The sequence below is a fragment of the Trachypithecus francoisi genome, unplaced genomic scaffold (assembly GCF_009764315.1).
Source record: "Trachypithecus francoisi isolate TF-2019V2 unplaced genomic scaffold, Tfra_2.0 Lachesis_group15, whole genome shotgun sequence".
NCBI classification, from domain to species: Eukaryota; Metazoa; Chordata; class Mammalia; order Primates; family Cercopithecidae; genus Trachypithecus; species Trachypithecus francoisi.
In genome coordinates, this window is record NW_022681460.1 from 87,372,189 (window position 1) to 87,396,926 (window position 24,738).

Below are 24,738 nucleotides of genomic sequence, written 5' to 3' on the forward strand. Positions count from 1 at the left end.
TAAAATGCAGGTTTGAATCCAACAAATCTGGAGTGGAGCCTAAGACTCCTGTCTTTTTGGCAAGCTTGATGCCTGGTGCCGCTGGTCTGTGGAGCACATTTAGGTAGCAAGGGTCTGCAGCATACCTCAGATTCAGCAGGTCCAAACTGAGGGTGTCACATTCTCTGCCAAACTGCTCTTTTTTTTTTTTTTTTTTTTTCTGTCTTCCCTTTCTCAATTAGTGACTTTGCCATCTACCCTCCTGTCCAAGAACAAACTGTGGAATTATCTTTGTTTCTTCTGTTTCCTTTATCTACTCTATCTAATGGGTCACCAAAGCATTCTCTTTGGGAAAAACTTCTTGCATGTGTCCTTCCACTTCTGTTTCTACCAATGCCCTTTGGATTCAGGACCTTATCATCGCTCAGCAATCTGTTTACTCCACAGTATCTTGGCCCCAGGCTGTCTCAGGATGTGCCTTCTCAGAATTATCTTTCTAAAACAGGAATTTGATAGTGACATTTGCTTGTTTAAAAACTTTCCATTGTCCTACTGCCTGCATTCCAGGGTTCTTAATTTGACAAGCAAGGTCCTGCAGAATTTGGCGGCAGCCTTATTCCCTCCGCCCCCAACCCCCCACCTGGTGCTTTCTCCTTCCCCCAGTGGGTTGTACCTCCCTGAAAATGAATGCAATCTGTCTACATCATCGCACTCGTGGTTCTCTAAACCCTGTCCATGCTTGCTTCTCTGTCTTTGCTTGTGTGGTTGCCATGCCTTGAAGGCCTTTCTCATCATATTCTACCTGGCAGACTCCTTGTACTCAACCTCCAGCTCATGTCACTCTGCTGTGGAGCCTTCAATGGATTGCTTCACTAGAGATTGTGACTTCCCTAATATGTGCTTCCATAGCACTTACCATTTAGGGTATGGAGTTGCACATATCTTTGTTGCCTTCTAAATTCTAGGCCCAGGCCGGGCATGGTGGCTCACACTTATAATCCCAGCACTTTGGGAGGCCAAGGTGGATGGATCACTTGAAGCCAGGAGTTCGAGACCAGCCTGGCCAACATACCGAAACCCCATCTCTACTAAAAATACAAAAAAATTAGCTAGGGTTTGGTGGCAAGTGCCTGTAATCCCAACTACTATGGAGGCTAAGGCAGGAGAATCACTTGAACCCCGGAAGCGGAGGTTGCAGTGAGCCGAGATTGCGTCACTGCACTCCAGCCTGGGTGACAGTGAGACTCTGCCTCAAAATAAAAAATAAAAATAAAAATAAAAAATTCTAGGCCTATCTTGTGTGAAGTACACCTGTGTTCCTTAGTTTGGCATAGTGTGGAATAAAGTAGGTTTTCTCTGAATATTTGCTGAGTCAATGAGAAAACAAATATTCTGTAGATAAACAGGCATTAACTTGTACATGTTAGCAGTGAGAAGGAATTACAGCAATTGTATCTGCTGGGCTGTCCAAGGAGAACCTGCCTACTGCCTCATTCATTCTAAAGCTATCCTGTCAAGACGGTAGTCATCAGCAACCCGTGGTCATTGAACACTTGGACTGTCTGCTCCAAATTGAGTTATGATGGAAGTGCAAATTATGTGCAGGATTTCAAAGACTTAGAATGGAATAAAAAGGATTTCATTAATAATTGTCATATTTATTACATGTTGCAGTGATAATATTTGGGGTATATTGCGTGGGTTAAAATTAACATTAATTTTATCTGCTTTTCACTTTTGTAAATGTAGTTACTAAAAAATATTAAATAACTTTTGTGCTTACCTTTTATTTCTATTGGCCAGCACTGTTCTCAAATATCAATTTATTTCTCATATTTGAAACACCTCAGGAAGGTTTCCCATTATGCACCCCCCCCATCAAATTGTGCTTTTGAAGATTCCATAAAGTGATGTTTAGTTGTTTTCCATTCTTATGAGTTACTCACTTTAAATTTGTTTCAGTGAAGAGTCTATCAGTGAACTCAGTTCAAGTTGTATTTTTGAGATGATATCTTGATTCTTACTGAATCACCAAACTGAAGAACTTCATCATATGTCAGATGTTACTGTTACCTATAAATAGAAAACTCAAAATATATTGTTTTTCTTTTTACCGTGACCTAGGGAATTAGAAATGGAAAGTGAGAAATTTTAGTGTAAGAGTTGTCCGCATCCTCAACCCTGCTGTCCACACAGTTTCTCACTACTTTTGCTAGTTTAAAATTATATACATTGCATGCCATCATGCCATCAATGATGCCTTCTGCTTAATCAGTTTTTCAGTGTTCAAAGTTTAAGGATTCTATCACTTTTAAGGTTTTTTGTTTTGTTTTGTTTTGTTTTGTTTTTGAGGTACCTAAGGCAATTTTATTTTAATTTTTTTTGTAATCATAAAATTCTTTTCCAGTGCATCCTTAAACAGATCTCCAAATAGCAAAATCAAGATACAGATTCTGTGGTTGGGGTGTCAGTTGAGACCCAGGCAAAGTGGCAGGTGAAATTATGGCTTTATAGGTGAAAAATCACTACTAACAGGTTAGTGCTATATGATTTTTAGAAGGAAAAGAGACAGGATATTGTCATTCCTTTTGTAGGATGTTTCTTGTAGGATGTATCAGCCATGCTTACATGGTGAACAGTAGACCTGAAGATACGCCACCTTCTCTCTTCCAGTAGTATTTCCTTCCCACACTATACAGTGATAATGGTGTAAGAAACACTTTTTCTGGAGACATTAGTATGGGCTAAAAATGATGACCACACTTCAAGTGGGAGTAAGAACCTACTGGAGATAAGATGAGTGACCCTATACTATGATTCATGGAGCAATAGCCCAAAGTAAGGATTAGGTGAATGCTTAGCGGGCAGCTAATAAACGTCGGTCTCTTTTCTGTCATGCATATTCCGTCGCTTATTGCAATTCACTGATGAGGGTTTAAAATGGCATAATGAATTATGCAAAAACTGTTTCTGCAGGAGGGTCTGTGTTGCAGCCTAATGCAGCACAGATGGAAAGATCCTCTTTTAATCATTGTTCTCACAATACTTGGAAGCTTTTTGAGGAATAAGCACTCAGAAGTGGAAGTGAATGGCCTTCCACGGTAAATGAATTCCTTCTGCAGAGAGGAACTGAAATGTATTTTGTGATGCAGATGGTTGCTCTGTGTTTGAATACTCATCCTTGTCATTTGAGATTCATGCTTAGAAGCAAAATGTCTCTTGAAATACTTGAGTTTAGATGATTCCATTGGAGAAATTACTCCTGTCCAGTCTGGCCCAACATGTATTAAGTTTTTTTTTTTTTCAAAAATGATGAAAATGAGTGTAAATGCCAGCTCACTTCAATTAAGAAAACATGCAAATTACCTCTCTCTGATCTGTAGTTACTACTGAAGAGACTAAACTAGTTACCATCCCCTTTTATTAGCATAATATTAATGCAAATGATCTGCAAAGGCTTTCTTAAAAAGAAACTAGAACCATGGAAAGCAATTAATAACTGTGCTAATTTCCTCAGTTAGGAAGCAAAAAACATTTATGATTAGGCTTTTAACTTTGGTATCTGTGCCAAGGACTTCCCACCTGGGCCTAAATATGTACCTGTTTCTAAAATTAATGTCAACTTGGAGCTTTCACTTGCAGAGTAAGAGCCAATCTGAAAAAGGCCCAATGGAAAAATTTCAGAACAACGATGATACGGTATTATCTGTAGGTACTTCATGATTTAGATGTCAATAAGAATGTGTACTACAGGTTGTATTTATAAGACATTGCTTTTTAAAATATAGGGGAAAAAAGTAAAGGAGTAATACTCATTGGCCAACTCAAGATATAATAAAGGACTGCCTTGAACTTTTCCCAGGAGGGGATTAATATAAAGAGGACACGGATTACTTCTTTATTTGCTCACAGGAAATGGGTTTAAGTTAGAGGGAAATAAAGTTGAACTGAACAACAGGAAGACACTGTTGGCTCTGGGAGAGCTTTATTCAGTTAGAATGAGGCATAGCAAAAGACTGGAATCTCCCTTCTCACCTCCTCTTACTGTGCTATTGACTTTTTTTTTTTTTTTGAGACGAAATCACTGTGTCGCCCAGGTTGGAGTGCAGTGGCGTGATCTCGGCTCACTGCAACCTCTGCCTCCCAGGTTCTTCAAGCGATTTTTCTGCCTCAGCTTCCCAAGTAGCTGGGATTATAGGCGCGCGCCACCATGCCTGGCTAATTTTTGTATTTTTAGTAGAGAGGGGGTTTCACCGTATTGGCCTGGCTGGTCTTGAACTCCTGAGCTCGTGATCCATCCGCCTGGGCCTCCCAAAGTGCTGGGATTGCAGGGGTGAGCCACCGCACCTGGCCTACTGTGCTATTGACATTTTTAAATACTTTTTGGCATCTTGTCCTTGCCTATGTTTAACTGGCAGTGAGCACTGCCACACCTGTTGTTTGTCCCACTGATATAGCATGAAGCCAAGGCTGCCCTGTATTACTCTTTGCCTACATATGTTATCTCCTCTATCAAAATGTAGATTCAGAGATCAGCAGTAAAGCCCTGTGCTTCTTTGGACTTCAAACATCAGCGTTTATAGTTGCCTTGCAATTAATAGGGAGTCAGTAGTTGTTGAATGATTATGTGAATCACAACTTTAGTGATCTGTTTATTATTAATAAGCAGGAACTCAAGTTCTATAGTATCACTCCACCAAAACATTGAAGCCTTGGCTTCATTTCAGTTTCACTGTTTTTTCAGTGTCTCCTGTATTACTTGAAATGAAAATATATATTGTCATGCGCGTCCGTGTGAAGAGACCACCAAACAGGCTTTGTGTGAGCAATAAAGCTTTTTAATCACCTGGGTGCAGGCGGGCTGAGTGCCAAAAGAGACTCTGGGAAGGGAGATAAGGGTGGAGCCGTTTTATAGGATTTGGGTAGGTAAAGGACAATTACAGTCAAAGGGGGGTTGTTCTCTGGTGGGCAGGAGTGGGGGTCACAAGGTGCTCAGTGGGGGAGCTTTTTGAGCCGGGATGAGCCAGGAAAAGGACTTTCACAAGGTAATGTCATCACTTAAGGCAAGGACCGGCCATTTTCACTTCTTTTGTGGTGGAATGTCATCAGTTAAGGCAGGGCAGGGCATTTTCACTTGTGATTCTTCCATTACTTCAGGCCATCTGGGCGGGCAGACCTGCAAGTCACAGGGGATGCGATGGCTTGGCTTGGGCTCAGAGGCCTGACATATATTATGTGGATGAAGTTCCTTTTAAAACCATAACCGCAATGATTTTTATAATAAAACCTAAGTACATAATTCTGATTAATATCTGTAATGAGAGAAGACCAATGAATAAATATAGCCATTGTTCAGTAAAACTGTATTCATAAAACTATTGGATTAAGAAATTAGCATTTCTGTATTGCATTGGTTGGTGTATGAAAGTATGCTTAGAGTCTGACAATATTTGTCTTATGAAAGCTGTGCATTTTACAGAACTGACTTTTGCAAATAACTGAAGTCATTCATGAGGTAGGAGCCTTTAACAATTGGCCCTCAAACACATGAGTTAAAAAAAAAAAAGAGCAAGAAAAAGTTCTAAGTCTTTGATCTTTACCTTAGAGTATCTGACAACCTTGATCTTTCTGTAGACTTACCCTGGCAAGATGGTAAAGGAAGTTCTATTTTTGATGCTATCATCTACCCTGGCTTCCATGGCTGTGATACAGCATAAATACTGACTTCTGCCCTGGAGGATATTACATGTTCTTAATCCTTTCATCATCTTTTATAACTATGATCTCTACGGGCTCTGTTTTCTTTTCTTTTCTTTTCTTTTTTTGAGACAGAGTTTTGCTCTTGTCACCCAGGATGGAGTGCAATGGCACAATCTCAGCTCACCACATCCTCTGTCTCCTGGGTTCAAGCAATTCTCCTGCCTCAGCCTCCTGAGTAGCTGGGATTACAGGCATGCACCACCACGCCCAGCTAATTGTGTATTTTAGTAGAGACGGGATTTCTCCATGTTGGTCAGGCAGGTCTCGGACTCCCAACCTCAGGTGATCCGCCCGCCTCAGCCTCCCAAAGTGCTGGGATTACAGGCGTGAGCCACTGTACCCGGTCGAGCCTCTGTTTTCCATTCAATAGCTCATTAACTAATCTCTTCTGAAGTTACGGATTTCTGACACAACAGTTCTTTCTTCCACCTCTCTTTCCTGACAAGCAGGGGCATGGGTAGCTCAGACCTCTGCTGAGGTTCAGTTGAGGTCCTGGGAGCCTTGACCAGTGCAGAATTTAGGGCTCAGGAAAGTGATGTAGCAGACAGCATTTTGGGGAGAAGTAGAAATCAGTCAACTTAGATCATTTCTTTATAGGAACTGGGCAGAGAGGAGGATCCAGGTGTATAGCAATGGGAAAAGCAGAGGAGAACCAGAGGGGAAAGCAGAAGGAGAACCAGAAATGGAAGACTAGAGGTGGAAGTCCTTGAATGGGACACTGATACAGAATCAGATTTCTATAGGGTGCCAAGACAGCCTTGGCTGTAGGTAGCGGGGCAACTCTTGAGGCCATGAACTACTTATGCTCTTCTTCAGCTGTTTCAGATCCCCACAGGGAATGACATTTTGGAACCTGATGCCATATTGCTTTTGGTTCAGTGGGAATTTTGCTGCCCCATGTGAAAAACAGGTAAGCAGTAGGCTAGTGTAAGCCTGGTAATGAGACTGAGACTAAGGGTTGGAAGGTAGAGATGTTTCTTAAGGATCAGGACAGAAATTAAGCTAGGACAAGGGTAATAAACTTCCAGCTTATGGGGTTTAATCCACCTAGAATTTGATGTGTCTGCGGGTGGCATTTGCTGGAGCTCAGTATGCCCATATTGTGCTAGATGATGTGGCATTGCACAAGAATAGCATTAACTATGCTTCCTTATTAAAAGTGTTTTTCTCTGTCATCTACTTCTCCTCCCTTCACCTTTTTCAGGTTTCCACAATCCCTTCTTGTAAAACCTTTGTCCATCCCTCATATTCATGTTAGGCTTCACTGCCTTATGAGCCCTGTTCCTATCCTTTAAACAAAGCTCAGTGGCTTTTACTGAAAATACTTGTTTTTGTGAGTTGTGTGTGTGTGTGTGTGTGTGTTTCCAGACAGGGTCTCACACTATCACCCAGGCTGAAGGGCCGTGATATGATCATAGCTCACTGTAGCCTTGAACTTCTGGGCTCAAGGGATCCTCCCACCTCAGCCTCCTGAGTATGCTGGGACTACAGTCACATGCTACTGTGCCTGGCTAATTGTTTTATTTTTTGTAGAGGCAGTGTCTCACTATGTTACCCAGGCTGGTCAGTTGGAATTTTTTTTTCTTCAAATGTTGTGGGTTACCCACAAGTAGCATTTTGCATGTGGAAATCATCTTTAATTCTTGTTTTATATTTCATGTATCTTGTAGGCTGCTTGCATTCACATCTGTCTTGGGCTCAGCGTTTCAAATATGCAAAGAAAAAAGTGGCCTTAGACAATCTCACTTAAGAAAGATTTTTTTTTTTTTTTTTGAGACAGAGTCTCGCTCTGTTGCCCAAGCTAGAGTGCAGTGGCCGGATCTCAGCTCACTGCAAGCTCCGCCTCCCGGGTTCACGCCATTCTCCTGCCTCAGCCTCCCGAGTAGCTGGGACTACAGGCGCCCGCCACCTCGCCCAGCTAGTTTTTTGTACTTTTTAGTAGAGACGGGGTTTCACCGTGTTAGCCAGGATGGTCTCGATCTCCTGACCTTGTGATCCGCCCGTCTCGGCCTCCCAAAGTGCTGGGATTACAGGCTTGAGCCACCGCGCCCGGCAAGAAAGATTGTTTTATAGTAGTATTCACATATTCTGCTTTGTTACTGACTGCTGAACACATTTAGTAGAAATACAAATGAATTGTTTCTAAGCTTGGCTAAATTATTTGCTTGGCTGGAAGTTATTTCTCCATCCTCTCTGTCCCCCTAGTAGAGCTGACTTTTAGCACCTTGCATATAAAAACACTTCCTGGCCTTCCATACTTACCAGTGGAGCATTATAATGTTTGAAGTTCATTTTGAGCTATCCATAAAATTAGTTATAGCATAAGGGAAGGAGTTTTCTTTTTTCCTATCTAGGTATTTACCACAGAAGTGCTGCTGCTTTTAATTGTTCTATTACTATTCACCAACATTACTTTATAAATATCCTCTCCATTTATATTTTCTAACATAAACACAAATCTCCTTTCACTTTTAATATTTTCATCCAGTGTTTGTCTATGTTTTTTCCTTTGCTAGCTGGTGGAAGGTTGGTTTTATACGCTCCTACTCCCACTGAGATATTAGATGATTTCTCTACCTTATTGCAGTGGATAATCACAAGGAACCAAGAAGAGGTTAATGATAATGCCCATGTCTCTTTCATAATATGCTGTTATGTAGCTTTTGTTATTGTCAAAACAAATTTTTTAAAATTCACCATTGCCTTGTGTTGATGTTTTTATTAGCATGGAAAGTTATATAAAAGTCCTGCTGGAGGGCAATATATTTGCTATAGGAAACAAGGAAAACCGTGATTATATTTAGTACTATTCTAACATTAAATTTCAAAACATTATTTATAATTTTGTATTATGTCAACAAGTATTTTGTTAGTGCTTATATCATGACAGGTATTAAGAATCAATAGAAACTTTTTATGAACTGCAGGGATGTCAGAATATTACAATTCATAAATCTGTAGTCAGTCAGCAGCCAGAATGAAATCCTGGCTGATATTTAAATACTCTTCTTGGATCCCAGATCTTGAAGCATATTAAGTCTTATATGTGAGGGAGTTTGCATCTTGGCATATATTTATCTGTATTATTGTATGTTTAAGGTGTATTGGCAAACTGTAGTGATGAGATTCTGAACTAATAGAAATTACGTTGGGGGAATTTTGAGTGACCAGTTGAAGAATATGAGGGGAGGTGGAAAAACTTTTAATCTTCATTAGTGAATCTTTCTTCATTTTATCCCTGAAAATGTCTTGGGAACTTGATAGATTTCTCAGAAAGAAAACAGGAGCACAGCTTTGAAACTGAAAAGGTGAACAATTTGATTTGCCAAGAGCAATAAAAATGAATGGATAAAGGTTGACAAAAAATTTAAATGCTGATCACTACCTCTAAAGCTATACGGTTGCTGTGAAACAAGAACTGAGTACTAGACAGTCGTGCTGAGGAAGCTGGGCTCCATCTTGGGAAAAAACAGCTTTAATATTAAATGGACAGTGAGGGGGCTTCAGGCAAACCCTGGAGAACTTGAGAAACAGACGAGGGGAGGGGCAGGGATGCCAGGAAGGGTGTCTCAGTCTGTTTGTGCTGTTGTAACAAAATACCATAAGCTAGGTGGCCTGTAAACAACAGAAATGTATTTCTCACAGTTTCAGAAACTGGAAAGTTCAAGATCAAAGGGCTGGTGGACTGGGTGTCTGGAAGGGCTGGCTTTCTCATGGATGGCAGCTTCTCACCATGTCCTTCACATTGTGGAAGAGGCAAGGCTGCCATCTGGGGCCTCCTTTATAAGAGCACGAATCCCCTCCCTGAGGGCTCCATTTTCTAATAGCATCTCCTTGAGAGTTGGGATTTCAACATATGAAGTTGGTGGGGAATAAGTAGGACCTAGGCCAGAGCAAGGGACTATAGATGTTACCTCAAATTATTGGTTTAAATCTCAGGAAGTGATTGATCAGGGGATGACTTGAGAATAAGTGGATAACAGTGGCAGAAATGGCCCAAGAGGAGTTGAAATTCTTAAGAAGGAATGGTGAACCACTGCAGGGCCTGAAGAGTGTCAGAGACAATCTTGAAGTAAAGACCATGACCTGGAGGCCTATGCTGGAAAGAGTTGTCTGGGCCACTAGTTCAGTGAGGAACTGGAAAATTCCACTCGTAACTGGTGCTGGTGTCTTTTGTCATCTACTTTACACTAAAGGTTTGAAGAGCTTGGTTAAAGCAACATCTGTGATAAGGCACCCAACCAGAGAGTAGTGTGTTCAGTAAATATTTATTTGTTTTAAAGATTAAGGTGAAGAATGGAATTATGGAATGTGTGCTTAAAAACTCTGAGCCGAAACTTGTTTATAATTTAAGTTACAATCTCATATGCAACCAGCCCTTCCTTTTGTGTGCTTCTGTTTCCTTTAGGAAACCTACTTTTAGACTAAACATTCACAAGTAGCATCATGGAGACATGGGACATTTACCTTAATTCATTTTAGAGTTTTCTGATGACTGATTTCTTTACTATCCAGTTTTCATCCCTCTCTCTTATTTTTTTGTAGTTTTGTGCAATTAAATAAGAAATGCATTAGAAATTATTTCAGAGGCAGCAGTACTTTAATAATTGAACAGCTCACCAACATCTGGTATGGCAGATTGCTTGAACCCAGGGATACTAAAATGAAAAAAAAAAGAAAAAAGAAACATGGATTCTTGCCCCCAAGAAACACATAATTTAATGGTGGGGACACTCATGAGCAGATCATCAAAGTGCAGGATGTGGTAAGGGATGTGGGGAGGCTGCAGAAGCAAGGTGATTCCAAACCCACAGAGAAAGGTACTGAGATATGAAATTGAGTCATGACAGCTGGAAAACAGATCAAACTGGAGAGCCTATGCTCCGAGTGGCAAGGTAGCTACTGGTGTTTTATTTCCAGGTGGTCTACAGCTGGCCAGAACAAGAAAAAGATAGAGGGTCCTGGAGAAAGAACAGCAGGTCCAGGGTATCAGGTGGATGCAAGTCATGGTGACAGATAATTGAATGAAGTGGATATGCTTTGAACCCATGTTGCAAGATCCTGAGATTTTTATGTCAAAGCCCCACTTACAGATACCTTCATCCTTGTCTTGGAAGGTGATTTTGACATTAAGGTCCCAGGTTCCCATTTGGCTACTTGTTGAGTTGTACCTCCGATTGAGGAGGAAAAACTGCTTCCTGAGAGATTTGGCAAGCTCAGGAACAAAGAGGATTTCACTTCTACCTAGAACCAGAGCTCTAAAGCAAGACGCCTATGTCTGGCCAGTGATGGCCTACCAATTTCCCTTTATATGTTCCTTGTGTTTGTATCTAAAAAGGAAGTGAATTTTTGAAACCTGCCTCGGCTGCCTGCTGCCTTTCCCATATTCCTTTCTTTCTAGGCCTTCCCTCCCTTCTTTCTACCAGACCTGGCGGTGGTTACTATATCCCTATTCTTACAGTGATGTCAAGAAGTAGAGGGAGGCCAGGCTCGGTGACCACGCCTGTAATCGCAGCAGTTTGGGAGGCCAAGGTGGGCGAATCACCTTAGGTCGGGAGTTTGAGACCAGCCTGACCAACGTGGAGAAACCCTGTCTCCTAAAAACACACACACAAAAAGCCAGGTGTGGTGGCACATGTGTGTAATCCCAGCTACTTGGGAGACTGAGGCAGGAGAATCACTTGAACCTGGGAGGTGGAGGTTGCGGTGAGCCGAGATCGCGCCATTGCACTCCAGCCTGAACAACAACGGCAGAACTCTGTCTCAAAAAACAAACACAAAAAAAGAAGAAATAGTAGAGTGAAAGTCGCAACGATAAATAACAAAACAAACAAAAAACCCAGCACCTATGAATTGGTTGTGTCATATATTTCTCTAAAAGTGATAAAGCCAAGTTTTCAAAGCTAGCTCTTAACAGTGTCATTAATGGGCTTCTTTTCTCAGTTTTGCTTAGGTAATGTGACATAAACAGGATAATCAGGTCATTTGCTTATTGTTTTGCTGAGGTTTTTTTTTTTGTCTTTTCTACCCACTGTCAAAAGTGAGGAGCAAAAAACAAACCAAAAAGTGGATGAACACTGAAAAACTATAAAGCACTGTACAAGATGTTAAGTGACTTTTTTTTTTTTTTTTTGAGACAGAGTCTTGCTCTGTCCCCTGGCTAGAGTGCAGTGGCAGCATGATCTTGGCTCACTGCAACCTCTGCCTCCTGGGTTCCAGCGATTCTCCTGCCTCAGCCTCCAGAGTAGCTGGGACTACTATGCCCAGCTACTATGCCCAGCTAATTTTTGTATTTTTAGTAGAGACGAGGTTTCACCATGTTGGCCCGGCTGGTCTCGATCTCCTGACCTCATGATTTGCCTGCCTCGGCCTCCCAAAGTGCTGGGATTATAGGCGTTAGCCACTGCACCGGGCTGTAACTTTTATTTTTAAAGAAAAGGAAAGCTGAAAGAACTAAGTAAATTTTATTTTTTTCCCAAAATGAAAAGAGGAAGATATGCAAAGAGGAAAATAAGTGAGTTTATGTGAAGTTCAGTACATCCTTGAGACTACAGCAATTGAGTCAGATAGAAGAGATTAGATTCTTTCTCTGGGTTCTGATGGTTGCATGGGTATGTGTGTGGGTGAGTGATGTGGTATTGCTTTCTAATCAACTTCTTACTGCCTTCAGGCATTATCAGTGTTCTTTCTTCCTGGATGTTAGAGCCACTTCTAATAATTACTGCTTTCAGCTAAACAACAGTAGGCATTCTCTTCGAAGGGGTAAAAATGACTTGGGTCATTCATAGGCTGCAGCTCTTCATAGTCATTCAAATTCAGCATATTTTGATGGACAGGGCCATTACACAGTATTAATAGCTTTACCATCTCACCATGGTAGTGATTACAGTAGTTCTTTAATATGACTGCTGAAACGAAAGAGATAAATCTACACATGAGAAACATGCTTTTTTTTTTAACATAGAGATAATGTAAAGAAACAGTATTAAATTTTAAAATTTCAAAATTTACAAAACAAAGTTTTTTAAAAAAACAGATTATATTTGAAGTTATGCCCAGCATGACACTTTTTTTTTTTTTTTATAAATAGAGATGGGTGTCTTACTAGTTGCCCAGGCTGGTCTTGAACTTCTGGGCTCAAGCACTCTTCCCACTTCAGCCTCCCAAAGCAGTGGGATTACAAGTGTGAGCCACTGTGCCTGGCCACAAACCATATTTTAGAAAGTGCATTGAACAGGGACAGTGGCTTACACCTGTAATCCCAACACTTTGGGAGGCTGAGACAGGAGGATTGCCTGAGGCCAGGAGTTCCAGACCAGCCTTGGCAATACAAGGAGACTCTGTCTCTAGAAAAAGTTAGCCAGGTGAGGTGGTATGTGCCTGTAGTCCCACCTACTCAGGGGGCTAAGTTGGGAGGATTGCTTGAGCCCAGGAGCTCGAGGCTGTAGCGAGCTATGATTGTGTTACTGCACTTCGGCCTGGGAGACACAGCAAAACCCCATCTCAGAAAACAAAAAAAATTGAAAAATTAAAAAAAAAAAGTGCATTGGAAAATAATTCTCATCCCTTTTAAAAATATATGGTTTGATTTTTAAATGTATTTTTTTCTTGATAAGTGTAATGGTCATTTGAAAGTGCAAATTATAGACTGTCAACAAGATTACTTTTGCCTTGGCTATACGCAATACAAACTCAGAAAGATTGATGCATCTGGGGAAAACAAAGTAAATCCTACCCTTTTTAGTCTGTTTGACATATTAAAGTGACCACTGAAGAAGAAATGAGGGCACTAATATCGGTTCTGTCACCCCTTTGCTGGGTAAAATTGAGGAAGATTTAACCTTGAGGCCTCATTACCTCATCTAGAAAATGATGGGATAGGTTTAAATCTCTGAGGTGCAATAGCATTCTAATGTTTACACTTCAATACATATGGCTTTTTCTAAAATATTCTTAGTCGTTATGGTTTATAAGTCATGATCTGAGTAAGAACCCCCACCCCCTGCCTTTTCTTTTTCTACACATTAAAACAGAACAAACCCGAAACAAAAATAAACTTTATTCTTCTGTCTTACACTGTATGTTTATCCCAACTCAGTCACTTCTTGTCCTGCATGGAAATAAAAGTAGAATAGGGAACATGAAAGAAAGTATATCCTTTTTAGAAAGGATCTTGTAAGAAAACAAAACAAAACAGGTGCTAGGATCAGAGGATTTCAAGAAAGCTGACTTTGGGCCACGAAAATGCCTCGAAGGGTCAGAATCAGGAGACAGACTGGATATAAAGCATCACGGCAGGACTTTTAACAGGGTAGGGAACACAAGGTAGAAATTGGACCAGATAGTTAAATATATGAGCTCAGAAGAAACATCCTACTTACAAATAAATCTGCCCTGAGGCAGTTTTAGCTAGAGGGTAGGGATGACAAAGGCACATTAAGGCACATTTTTCAAATATACACCAAAAGGGGACACCCAGAGAGAACTTCTGCCCCTTTACTCATAATGGACACCAGCAAAAGATGAACAATATTGGTAAGGGAGGGTTTTTTTTAATGACATGTTTATTCTTTGTCATTATAGTATTAATTAAATATGGATATATTGGAATAAGTCCCAGTTTTTGTGAAAAGATACAGGACTAAACAAAAACAAAGAAATAGGTCCAGTCACTAGGAAAGCAAGTCTGTTTCTCTTAGAGGGCTTTCTGGAGTTTTGCCCACAGAATTGAAATGTGCATTTTCAGACCCATTAGGTGTTGTTTTTGAGAATTCTTAAAACAGTGGTTTTCAAAGTGTGGTCTGGGAACACCTGAGGCTCTCCAGACCCTTTCAGGTGTGTAGCAGAGTAAAACTGTTTTCGTAATAACGCTAAGATGTTATTTGCCTCTTTCATTCTCATTCTCTCATGAGAATACAGTGGAGTTTCCCAGAGATGACATGAACTGTAATATTGTAAAAGATTGAACGCAGAAGCAGATGTAAGAATCCAGATGTCTTCTGTTAAGCTTGACATTAAAGGCAGTTTCAAAAATATAAAACAGAGCTACTCATCTCACTATTTTTATTTGAAAAATGGCCTTTTTAATGTTATCTCTGTGAAGATGTTTATTCTTAAATGAATAGTATTTAAATTTTTTTGTTGCAGTGTTTAATATTATAAATATCAATAGATATCGCCTACATAAGCAAAAGCTCTTTGAGGGTCTTAGAACAATCTTAAGTGTGTAAAGGAGTCCTGAGAACAAAAAGCTTGAGAATATTCTAGAGGACATATGATTCCTCTGGATCTTATTAAACAGTGTGAGGGGCAGTTCTATGCAGTTAGCACAAGTTTACCTAGGGCACGTTTTTCATGGTTACCTATGAGGCACTTCAGTAAGAATTTTCACAACAAACAAAGCAAACAAGGCTACTGTTATTCTTCCCATTTTTTAGATAGGAAAAGTGAGGAGTAGAGAAATTGAGTGATTTACCCAAAGATTGCAGTTAAGTAGAGCTGGAATCATTTGGTACTTAGACTCCTAGTTCCATATGTTTCCATTTCATTTTGCTGACTGAGCTGACTGCATTGACAGCAGAATAAATCATCAATCTTCTAGCTGACCTCGGTGTAGTCAATGGCAACCCCCACCTCTTTGTAAAGAAAAAATGTCAGACCAGTTTAATATTCGCTATGACAAAATAAATAACAGGCATTATAACTCATACCCTAAACGATATCATTGCCTTTGAAATTCACTGATTAGGTGGGAAATGTATCACCAGAAAATGGGAAAGCGTATACCTGGGGAAAATACAACAAAACAAAGCCCTCATTTTTGTAAACAGAGCATGCTAGCAAGATGGAAAAGAAGATTCCGGGAAGGCCCATCAGGGTCGGTAAAGTGAATATTTGCTTGTGATGTGAGTGTCCATGGTAAAAAAGCAAAATGATTATATTCTGGTGTATTGGAAAGAGCGTGACTTGTACAGCAAGCTAGGAAGCGATTCTTTATAGAGCAATGTTGGTAACTTCCTTTAGAGGACAGTGTCTGGTTCTGTCATTGTAGTTGGAAAAGGTGAGAAATGCGGGAGCTTCTGAAACATATCCATGGCATGATTAGCACACAGAATTCTGGAGGGAGAGGGAGGAGGAAGGAAATTGGAATAATTGCTTGCTAGAAAGTCAGGTAGGGGTCACTGGTAGTTGCCTGTGGTATAAACTGCGTGTTTCTTTGATTTCAACACCATGTGTCAGCTTGGATCTTTTGGAAATATAAAATATTTCTGCTCTGTACTTCATTACATCTAGCAGATGTTGCTTTATGTTTTTGAACCTCATTTGCAGAATGAACATGATATCATGTAACATACTCCTAAAAACAGAAAAGAGGAAACCAGTTAACTGGCCTCTTAGCAGAATGGTTTTAAGAGGGTCCAGGCTTTTAGTCACTGCCTGTGTGAAGTACAAAAGTAGAATATATTCTACAAAGGAAAGAAGTAACACAACATGTTCATTGATGTAAACTGAAGGAATGTTCACTTACATTTTTAGACAAATGAAAAAATACATGGCAGGTTGACCAAGGAGGGCAGTCTATTACTGAATGGCTGCCTCCTTCCCACTCCTCATCCCCTCTTATTTAAAAATGAAAATGTGTTCTTGCAGTATTTACCAGTGATCAAAAAAATATGGAAGAAAGAAAAAGAAAATTCCTCCTTTCCATGACTCAGTATTTTTAGGTTATCACAAAGCTATTCAGCTTCTGAATCTTATTAAAGTCAAAATATTGAGTCAATTCATCAGCACGAAGCTATTCAATTTTTGCTTTATGCATGTTTTGAAAGCAAGGCTTGATATAGATGGTGTATTTATGTAACAATGGTGTTACTCAATGACCTTGCATTTTTCTGCACATGCTATCTTAATGGAAATTTACTGGAAAATTCTTGCCAGAATAAACACATTCCTTCAGGACCGAAAGGCTTAATGTACTTCTAGTTCAACTGCACCTTTTTCCCATGAGCTGATAAACCAAATTATTTGGCGTTAGTCATTATACTTCACACAGTTTACAGTACTTATTGTGGTCTCACAGAGGGGTAAGAGTTGAAGGAGACAGAAGTAAGGTGGTCAATTTCACACTATGAGAGAAAACAAAAGGATAAGGCATCTGTATATTTGACATGCAATATGAAAAATGAATCTGGCAGGCATCTGTAAATTAACATTAGCTATCCTGGTAAGGCAGAAGTAAGGAATATAAACAATATGGATAAGTTGAGCTGATGAACCAGAAATTTAAAAATACATATTTTTTATTTTTAAGAGAGGGATGACTTTCTCATTTACATGTTAATTTAAGAATCAGGAGTGAAAACTCTAAAAGAAAAATACTGGCTATGTAATGACCATTGGGGCCGGATATGGGGACCCAGGTGGAATACAGAGATGTAAACAGGACGATTGAGGCCAGGGAGGGAGGAAGTACCCCTTGAATTAAGGGATGAAGAAGGCAAACAATGAACAATGGAGACTTAAGGAAAGAGATTCACAAACGTGTCTAGACTTAGGCTTGTTGGCCCCTGTCCTAATTCCCACCCATCACCACCCCAAGGTTGCTACTGGGGAGAGATTATATTGATTGTTTATTCATGCATGCAACCAGCATTAATAAAGTTTGTAATCAAGGCAGGAAGAATCATCTTTAAAGGAATAAAACTGGCATATCAGCATATTAAAGCTAAGTGCTCAGTTATACTGCATTTATTTGCAGCAATAGGCAATTAAGTTCCTTGACTTTTTCTAACAAACCAGTTGGAATTAAGCTGCTGGATAGATTTGCCCAGAGTTTAGTGACCCTCTCCCTTATGTACTATTAAAATCCTACTATTTTAAACAATTTTGGGAAAGGCTAGTTTAAATGTGAATATTCACACACTATTAAAGAATTTTATTGTAATTTTAAAATTATTTTCAATGTGTACAATAAGTAAAACCAATCTGGCAAACGAAAAATTACTTCCTGGAAGTCTTTCTTGAGAGAAGTAATCTGAAAATTAAAATAGCAAAACAGTTATTCAACGATTGTCCTCACTCAAATTGTATTCTTTAAAAAAATTTATTGTTGTGTTAGTCCATTCTCATGCTGCTAATAAAGACATACCTGAGACTGGGTAATTTGTAAAGGAAAGAGGTTTAATTGACTCACAGTTCAGCATGGCTGGGGAAGCCTCAGGAAACTTAAATCATGGCAGAAAGGGAAGCAAACACACCCTTCTTCACATGATGGCAACAAGGAGAAGTAACAAGCAAAAAGGGGAAAAGCCCCTTATGAAACTATCAGATCTCGTGACAGCTCACTCACCATCACGAGAACAGCATGAAGGTAACTGTCCCCATGATTAAATTACCTCCTGTTGGTTCCCCCCAGGACATGTGGGGCTTATGGTTACTACAATTCAAGATGAGATTTGGGTGGGGACATAGCAAAACCATATCAACTGTAAATAAAGGAAAGGCATCAAAGCTGAAAAATTTCTTCTTTTAAGGAATCAGGCATGGTTTTCTCTATAAATAATAAAACAAAAACTTATTATTTTTTATATCTAGGTCTTACAAGCTCCTTTAATTCAATTTTAGAAGTAGGTGAGATGTGAATTATAACAAAAAATACCGTTTACTTGAAGTTATACAAATACTCTTATTTATTCAATTTACTCTTCATAGATAATGTCAGAGAGAGAAATGTTTGAGGTAATTCCAAGCTATTCAGAGTTGCTAATAAATGAGTTTTTACCACATTTTGGAATTTTTAATACATATAAATCATGGGTCTATTTATAAATAAAGATTAGAAATTGCTTTCTACAGTAGATCATAACAGCAAACTTAAATCATCCTATTTATATTTTGATTTCAAAAATAAAATGGAAATTCAAATAGTTCATCGGTTGATGATATTTGCTGTATAACAGTTGACTAAGTTTGGTTTATGAATATAAATGATAAACACAAAAATTGTATAAAATTCATTCCCAATTAATAGTCTGTAATTAAGATTTAACATGTTACTTTTTATTTTTTTATTTTTTTATTTATTTTTTCTTTTTTTGAGACGGAGTCTTGCTCTGTGGCCCGGGCTGGAGTGTAGTGGCCGGATCTCAGCTCACTGCAAGCTCCGCCTCCCGGGTTTACGCCATTCTCCTGCCTCAGCCTCCGGAGTAGCTGGGACTACAGGCGCCCGCCACCTCGCCCGGCTAGTTTTTTGTATTTTTAGTAGAGACGGGGTTTCACCGTGTTAGCCAGGATGGTCTCGATCTCCTGACCTCGTGATCCGCCCATCTCGGCCTCCCAAAGTGCTGGGATTACAGGCTTGAGCCACCGTGCCTGGCCAACATGTTACTTTTTAAAAACTAAGTTTCAGGTTTAAATGACTCTTATCCCTGGGTGTGGTGGCTCATGCCTTTAATCTCAGTGCTTTGGGAGGTTGAGGTGGGAGGATCAGTTGAGGATCATTTGAGGCCCGGAGTTTCAGACCAACCTGGGCAACACAGCAAGACCCCATGTCTGCCAAAAGAAAAAGAAATAGCTGGGCAATATGATATATACCTGTAGTAGTAGCTACTCAGGAGACTAAGGTGGGAGGATCACTTGGGCCCAGTAGTTTGGAATTAGAGTGAGCAATGGTGCACTCGAACCTTGGCAACAGAGTAAGACCTTGTCGCTAAAAAATATATTTGAAAAATGAGTCTTCATTTAATGTAAATGGAAAAATAATTTACCATGTTGCTCTTTGTACTTCACCATACTTTTCTGTGGAGCATGCAACTGTTTATTCTACAAGCATATTATAATCAGTAGCACTCCAGAGTAAAGAGTTTCAAAATATATATTCCTTTGGTTTTATTAAGGAGAACTTAAGGAGTTAACAAATTCTCCAGCTTATTGCTGTGATACTTTAGAAATTATACTGCTTCCTTTTGTACTAAAATAAACCATGTGTTCTTTTGAATTTGTAGTCGCAGATATGGCCAGTACACTATGAACCAGGAAAGCACCACCACCAGAGTTATGGAGAAGCCTCCATTTGATCGATCAATTTCCCAGGATTCTTTGGATGAACTGTCTATGGAAGACTATTGGATAGAACTAGAAAACATCAAGAAATCTAGTGAAAACAGACAAGAAGATCAAGAGGTGGTTGTCGTCAAAGAACCTGATGGTAATAACTAACTAAATAAAGCTTTTATTGTTTGTATTTGTAACTCATTCTTTAGCTTCTTGTTTATTTTTCTGTCACTATTTCCCAAATATGATACCAATAAAGTCAAGCTTATTTGTGATAATTAATAGTATCTTTCACCCTTTCTTTCTCCCTGTTTCAAGATGGACGTAGCATACTAGTCTGCTGAATAAGGAGAGAATATGTTTGAGAAAGCGGCATTTAAACCCGACACATAGAAGTATGTCGTTAGCTGTTTGATAATTCTCCAATGTTAATTAGATTCATTGATTATTATGTACTATGTGGTCATCAAGAAGATTGGGAATGTTTTCTACATGCCCACACCTTTTCTTAGACTTTAAATTGTTTAAGCTTGACTTCTACTTTTTAATGGAAAAAGTGACTCTACATAGTAATCTTGTTTATTTTCCTTGTTGTGTAAAAACATCAGCTTTTTTTCTGGCAATTTGGTTTTGTACACCAATACTGAGTACTACCTTAAAAGCATAAGTAAAAATGGCTGACTTACTTTTTTGGTTTTGTTTTGTTTTGTTTTGTTTGAGACAGTCTCGCTCTGTCGCCCAGGCTGGAGTGGCACAATCTCAGTTCATTGCAACCTCCGCCTCCCAGGTTCAAGAGATTCTCTCACCTCAGCCTCCCTAGTAGCTGAGATTACAGGCGTGCACCACCATGCCTAGCTAATTTTTGTATTTTTAGTAGAGAGGGGGTTTTACCATGTTGGCCAGGCCGGTCTCCAACTCCTGACCACAAGTGATCCATCCACCTCGAAAGTGCTGGGATTACAAGCCTGAGTCACCATGCCCAGCCTTGCTGACTTTTTATGCTAGTAAGCTGTTTTTGTTGTCTGGTGTGCACAGTGCCTAATACTGGCTTAAGTCTCTTGAAGTCAGTTATTAATACTTGATTTCTGCCATCAAGAAGTTTATATAGTATAGAAAGACAGGCAGGACTAGGTGCTGTACCATGTGATTCAGTCTGTCTCAGGGCTTTTCAAAGCTCCTTCCATATCACATTCTCACCTTTGGTTATAGCATAACTGGAAGAGGTATGCTTTAGTGTACAGATCAGAAAACAGAGTCAACTTGAGGCTAAGTAACTTGTCCAAAGAGACTTGGCTATCAAGGTGCAGAAATGGGGTACAGATCCAGGTCTTTTGTGTCCCAATTCATCCCTCTTTTATTTTCCTCTATAAACATGATGGTTGGAAAGAATCTATTCTAATTATCCTTCTGCTTTTAAATAACTTTCATTAGATCTTACATAATATTTGCATGAATATTTACTTCCTGCTTTCAGTGTTTTGAATTGATTCTTGTTTGATTAGCTTCCTATATAAGCTTTTTTTTGCTGAATATATTGTGCTTTTAAAAAACATTGTAAAATAACATAATCTGATGTGCTGACTTGGAAGATTAGAAAAATTAATTTGAAATTGATTAGTTCCCAATGTTCTGATGCTATTAACTTCTTTGCTGCACTTCCTGTTAGCTACAGTGAACAGAGAAAACAAGGCTTTCCATAAATTAGTGTTGGACTCTGAGGTAGTACTGAATTTAAGCCAAGAAACTGGGCTTAATGTATAGCCCCAGCATTGACTTCCTTCTGTAACTTGATGGAAGTAAGTTATCTTTTTATTCTTTGCTCATCTCTGGAAGGGGAATAGTATCATCCTCTGGGTTAATCTGCAAGGAAGTTATAGAGGTTAATTACATGTGAAGTCATTTAAAAATTTTAATTGAGTATATATGAAATCCATCTAAAATTTGATATCGTGGCTGGAGTGTATGGCAGTTGTCCAAGTTTTAGATAATGATTATTAACACTGTGGTTTGGTTACAATAGAAGAGTTTTAGTAAGAAATTTTAACAGCTTAAAAAATGTAAAGGTTCTTATATTTTGTGATTTAAGTACCACTTTTCTCTACTGTTTTAGAGGGAGAATTGGAAGAAGAGTGGCTTAAAGAGGCCGGTTTGTCCAATCTCTTCGGAGAGTCTGCTGGAGATCCACAGGAAAGCATGGTATTTTTATCAACATTGACCCGGACCCAGGCAGCAGCAGTTCAGAAGCGAGTAGAGACGGTCTCCCAGACCTTGAGGAAAAAAAACAAACAGTACCAGATTCCTGACGTCAGAGACATATTTGCTCAACAGAGAGAATCGAAAGAAACAGTAGGTTTTCTTTTTTGATGTTAAGGCAAAGGACTAATTGCTTACAATTAATTGGATCAAACTGGTTTAATTTGAATGATTAAAAACGTAATGATCACCTATTCTGTGCCAGGCACCAAAACTCTATGCTTGCAGCAAACAAGAGAGACTTGCTTCCTGCCTTTCTGGAAGTTATACTGATGAGGCAGAAAACAAAACTAGTTAAAATTCAGCATGATAATCCATGCATTAGGGGAAGAGGGTGTCCTTGGAGCATTAGAAGTGACTCTAACTCCACTAGGGGTGACAGGGACAGCTTCTCAGACAACGTGACTACCAACAGTTACTTAGAGAAAAGTAGGATTAGGGTATTCTTCCCTATCTATTAATGCTGTAGGAATATTTTATTTGTCCCTAGACTCGTTTGGGGATGGATGAAGTAGAGTGTAAGGGAGCTAATTGCAGCTGAATTACAAAGTAGGAACCTTGAGATATGAAGTAACTTCTCCTTTGTGGTGTTAAAAGAAAGACCTTAGACAAATTAAATTTAACAGAATTTAGTTGAGCAAACAATGATTTGCAAATTGGGCAGCCCCCAGAATCACAGCAGATTCAGAGAGACTCCAGTGCTACCATGTGGTCAAAGAAGATTTATGGACAGGGAAAGGAAAGTGATCTACAGAAAACGGAAGTGAGGTACAGAATCAGCCGGATTGGTCACAGCTTTGTGTTTGCCTTGTTTGAATATGGTTTGAACAGTTGGCCACCTTTGACTGGTCAAAATTTGGTGATTGACACGAGTATGTTACAGTCTGTTTACATATTCAGTTAGGTTAGAGTTCACTAAATACAGAGAAACCCTTTAGGATGAACATAAGATATGTAAGGAGGCAGCTTTAGGTTAAACTTTAAGGTATCTAGCCTTAGCACAGCGACAGCACACAAAAGATTGAGTAAATATTTGTCTAGGTGATTGACTTATTAATGAAAGCTGTGGGGTCTGGTAGAGGCTGTGGGACTGATGAATGAAGAGAAGTATCAGGGAAGGCGTGATAAAAGTTTGAGAGGCTGGGCGTGGTGGCTCACAGCTGTTATCCCAGCACTTTGGGAGGCTGAGACTGCAGAGTTCAAGACCAGCCTGGGCAACATAGCAAAACCCAATCTCTACAAAAAGCATAAGAATTAGCTGGGTGTGGTGGCGTGTGCCTGTAGGCCCAGCTACTTGTGGAGCTGAGGCCAGAGGACCGCTTGAGCCCTGGAGGTCGAGGCTGCAGTGAGCTGTGTTCATGCCACTGCACTCCAGGCTGGGTGACAAAATGAGAACCCATCTCAAACAACAACAACAACAACAACAACAAAAATCATACAAGAACTGTGTGGCTCAGATCAGTGCTACTCGAACAAGCCAGTTGGTGGATTACCTATTGCTCATCTGTAAGGGCATAAGGAGCTTGCACAGAATATAAATGATCCTTCTTTCTTTCATCAAAAAAGTCTTGCTGCCAGAAAAAGTGAAAAATCAGCTGATCTAGATGGTGTTCTTGAGGTCAAAGTTGATTTACATTCTGGCTTGAGTAGCTCTGGCCTAAAAGACCCAGTGAGGTGGTTGGAAGGAGAATGAACACAGAATGGGACTCTTGAACAATGATTGTAATAATAATAACAATACCAGCTGCTGCCACCATTGCTGAACAATTACTGTGCCAACCACTTTACATGCTTTATCTCACTTAATCCTTATGGCTGTCTTGTGAGTGAGGTGTTATTTCCATTCTGTGGCTGAGGCTCATAGATTTTATTATATTTTTTAATTTTTATTTTTGGAAACGGAGTCTCTCTCTGTCACCCAGGCTGGCATGCAGTGGCACAATCTTGGCTCAGTGCAACCTCCACCTCCCAGGTTCAAGCAATTCTCCTGCCTCAGCCTCCCAAGTAGCTGGGACTGCAGGTGCACGCCACCATGCCCGGATAATTTTTGGGTACTTTTAGTAGAGATGAGGTCTCGCTGTGTTGGCCAGGCTAGTCTTGAACTCCTGACCTCAGGTGATCTGCCTGCCTTAGCCTCCCAAAGCGCTGGGATTACAGGTGTGAGCCACCATGCCCTGCCGGATTTTAAGTAACTTGCTCAGTGTCCTGTAGATAGTAACCCCAAATTTGTTTGATTTTGAAGTACATGCTTTTAACCACTCTCTATCCTGGTATATTTGCATTTTGTACACGATTCTGACATTAAGCATCCTGAATATGAGATTCTATTCACACTATAGAAGATAACAAAAATTGAATGATTATTTATTTTAAAAAAGGAACAAAAGGGTTTATATTCATGGTATCTTCCTGTCATGTAGGCACTCTTTTGCTTTTTGTAGACATTTTATTCTTGCAAGAAAGCCCTTCTAGCTGCAGATTGCTACTCTCTTTGCATGACCAATTTCAAATCAAGTCCAGTCCATTTTATAGGAGTTTTGGGGTCATTAAATTGCTCCAGGCACTTGCTTAAGTTAAGCACTTGCTTACCACCCAGTGGTTACTTGGGATATCCACTAGTATTAAAGGACTGGGCTAGGTTTCCAGCTGAAGAAAAATGAATGGTAAGGAAATTTAGTATTATGACATTTTCTT

At 39.7% G+C, this 24,738-nt stretch overlaps 1 protein-coding gene across 6 annotated transcripts in view; it reads left to right on the forward strand.

Moving 5' to 3' along the window:
- Window positions 1–24,738, forward strand: part of ARHGAP18 (Rho GTPase activating protein 18) — a 195,838-nt gene that overhangs the window by 110,406 nt on the left and 60,694 nt on the right. For all 6 annotated transcript variants that reach the window (XM_033235509.1, XM_033235510.1, XM_033235512.1 and 3 more), the window contains exons 2-3: window positions 19,743–19,945; window positions 21,902–22,137. In XM_033235509.1, the coding sequence (XP_033091400.1) occupies window positions 19,743–19,945; window positions 21,902–22,137 (439 nt within the window). The remainder of the gene's footprint in view (window positions 1–19,742; window positions 19,946–21,901; window positions 22,138–24,738) is intronic.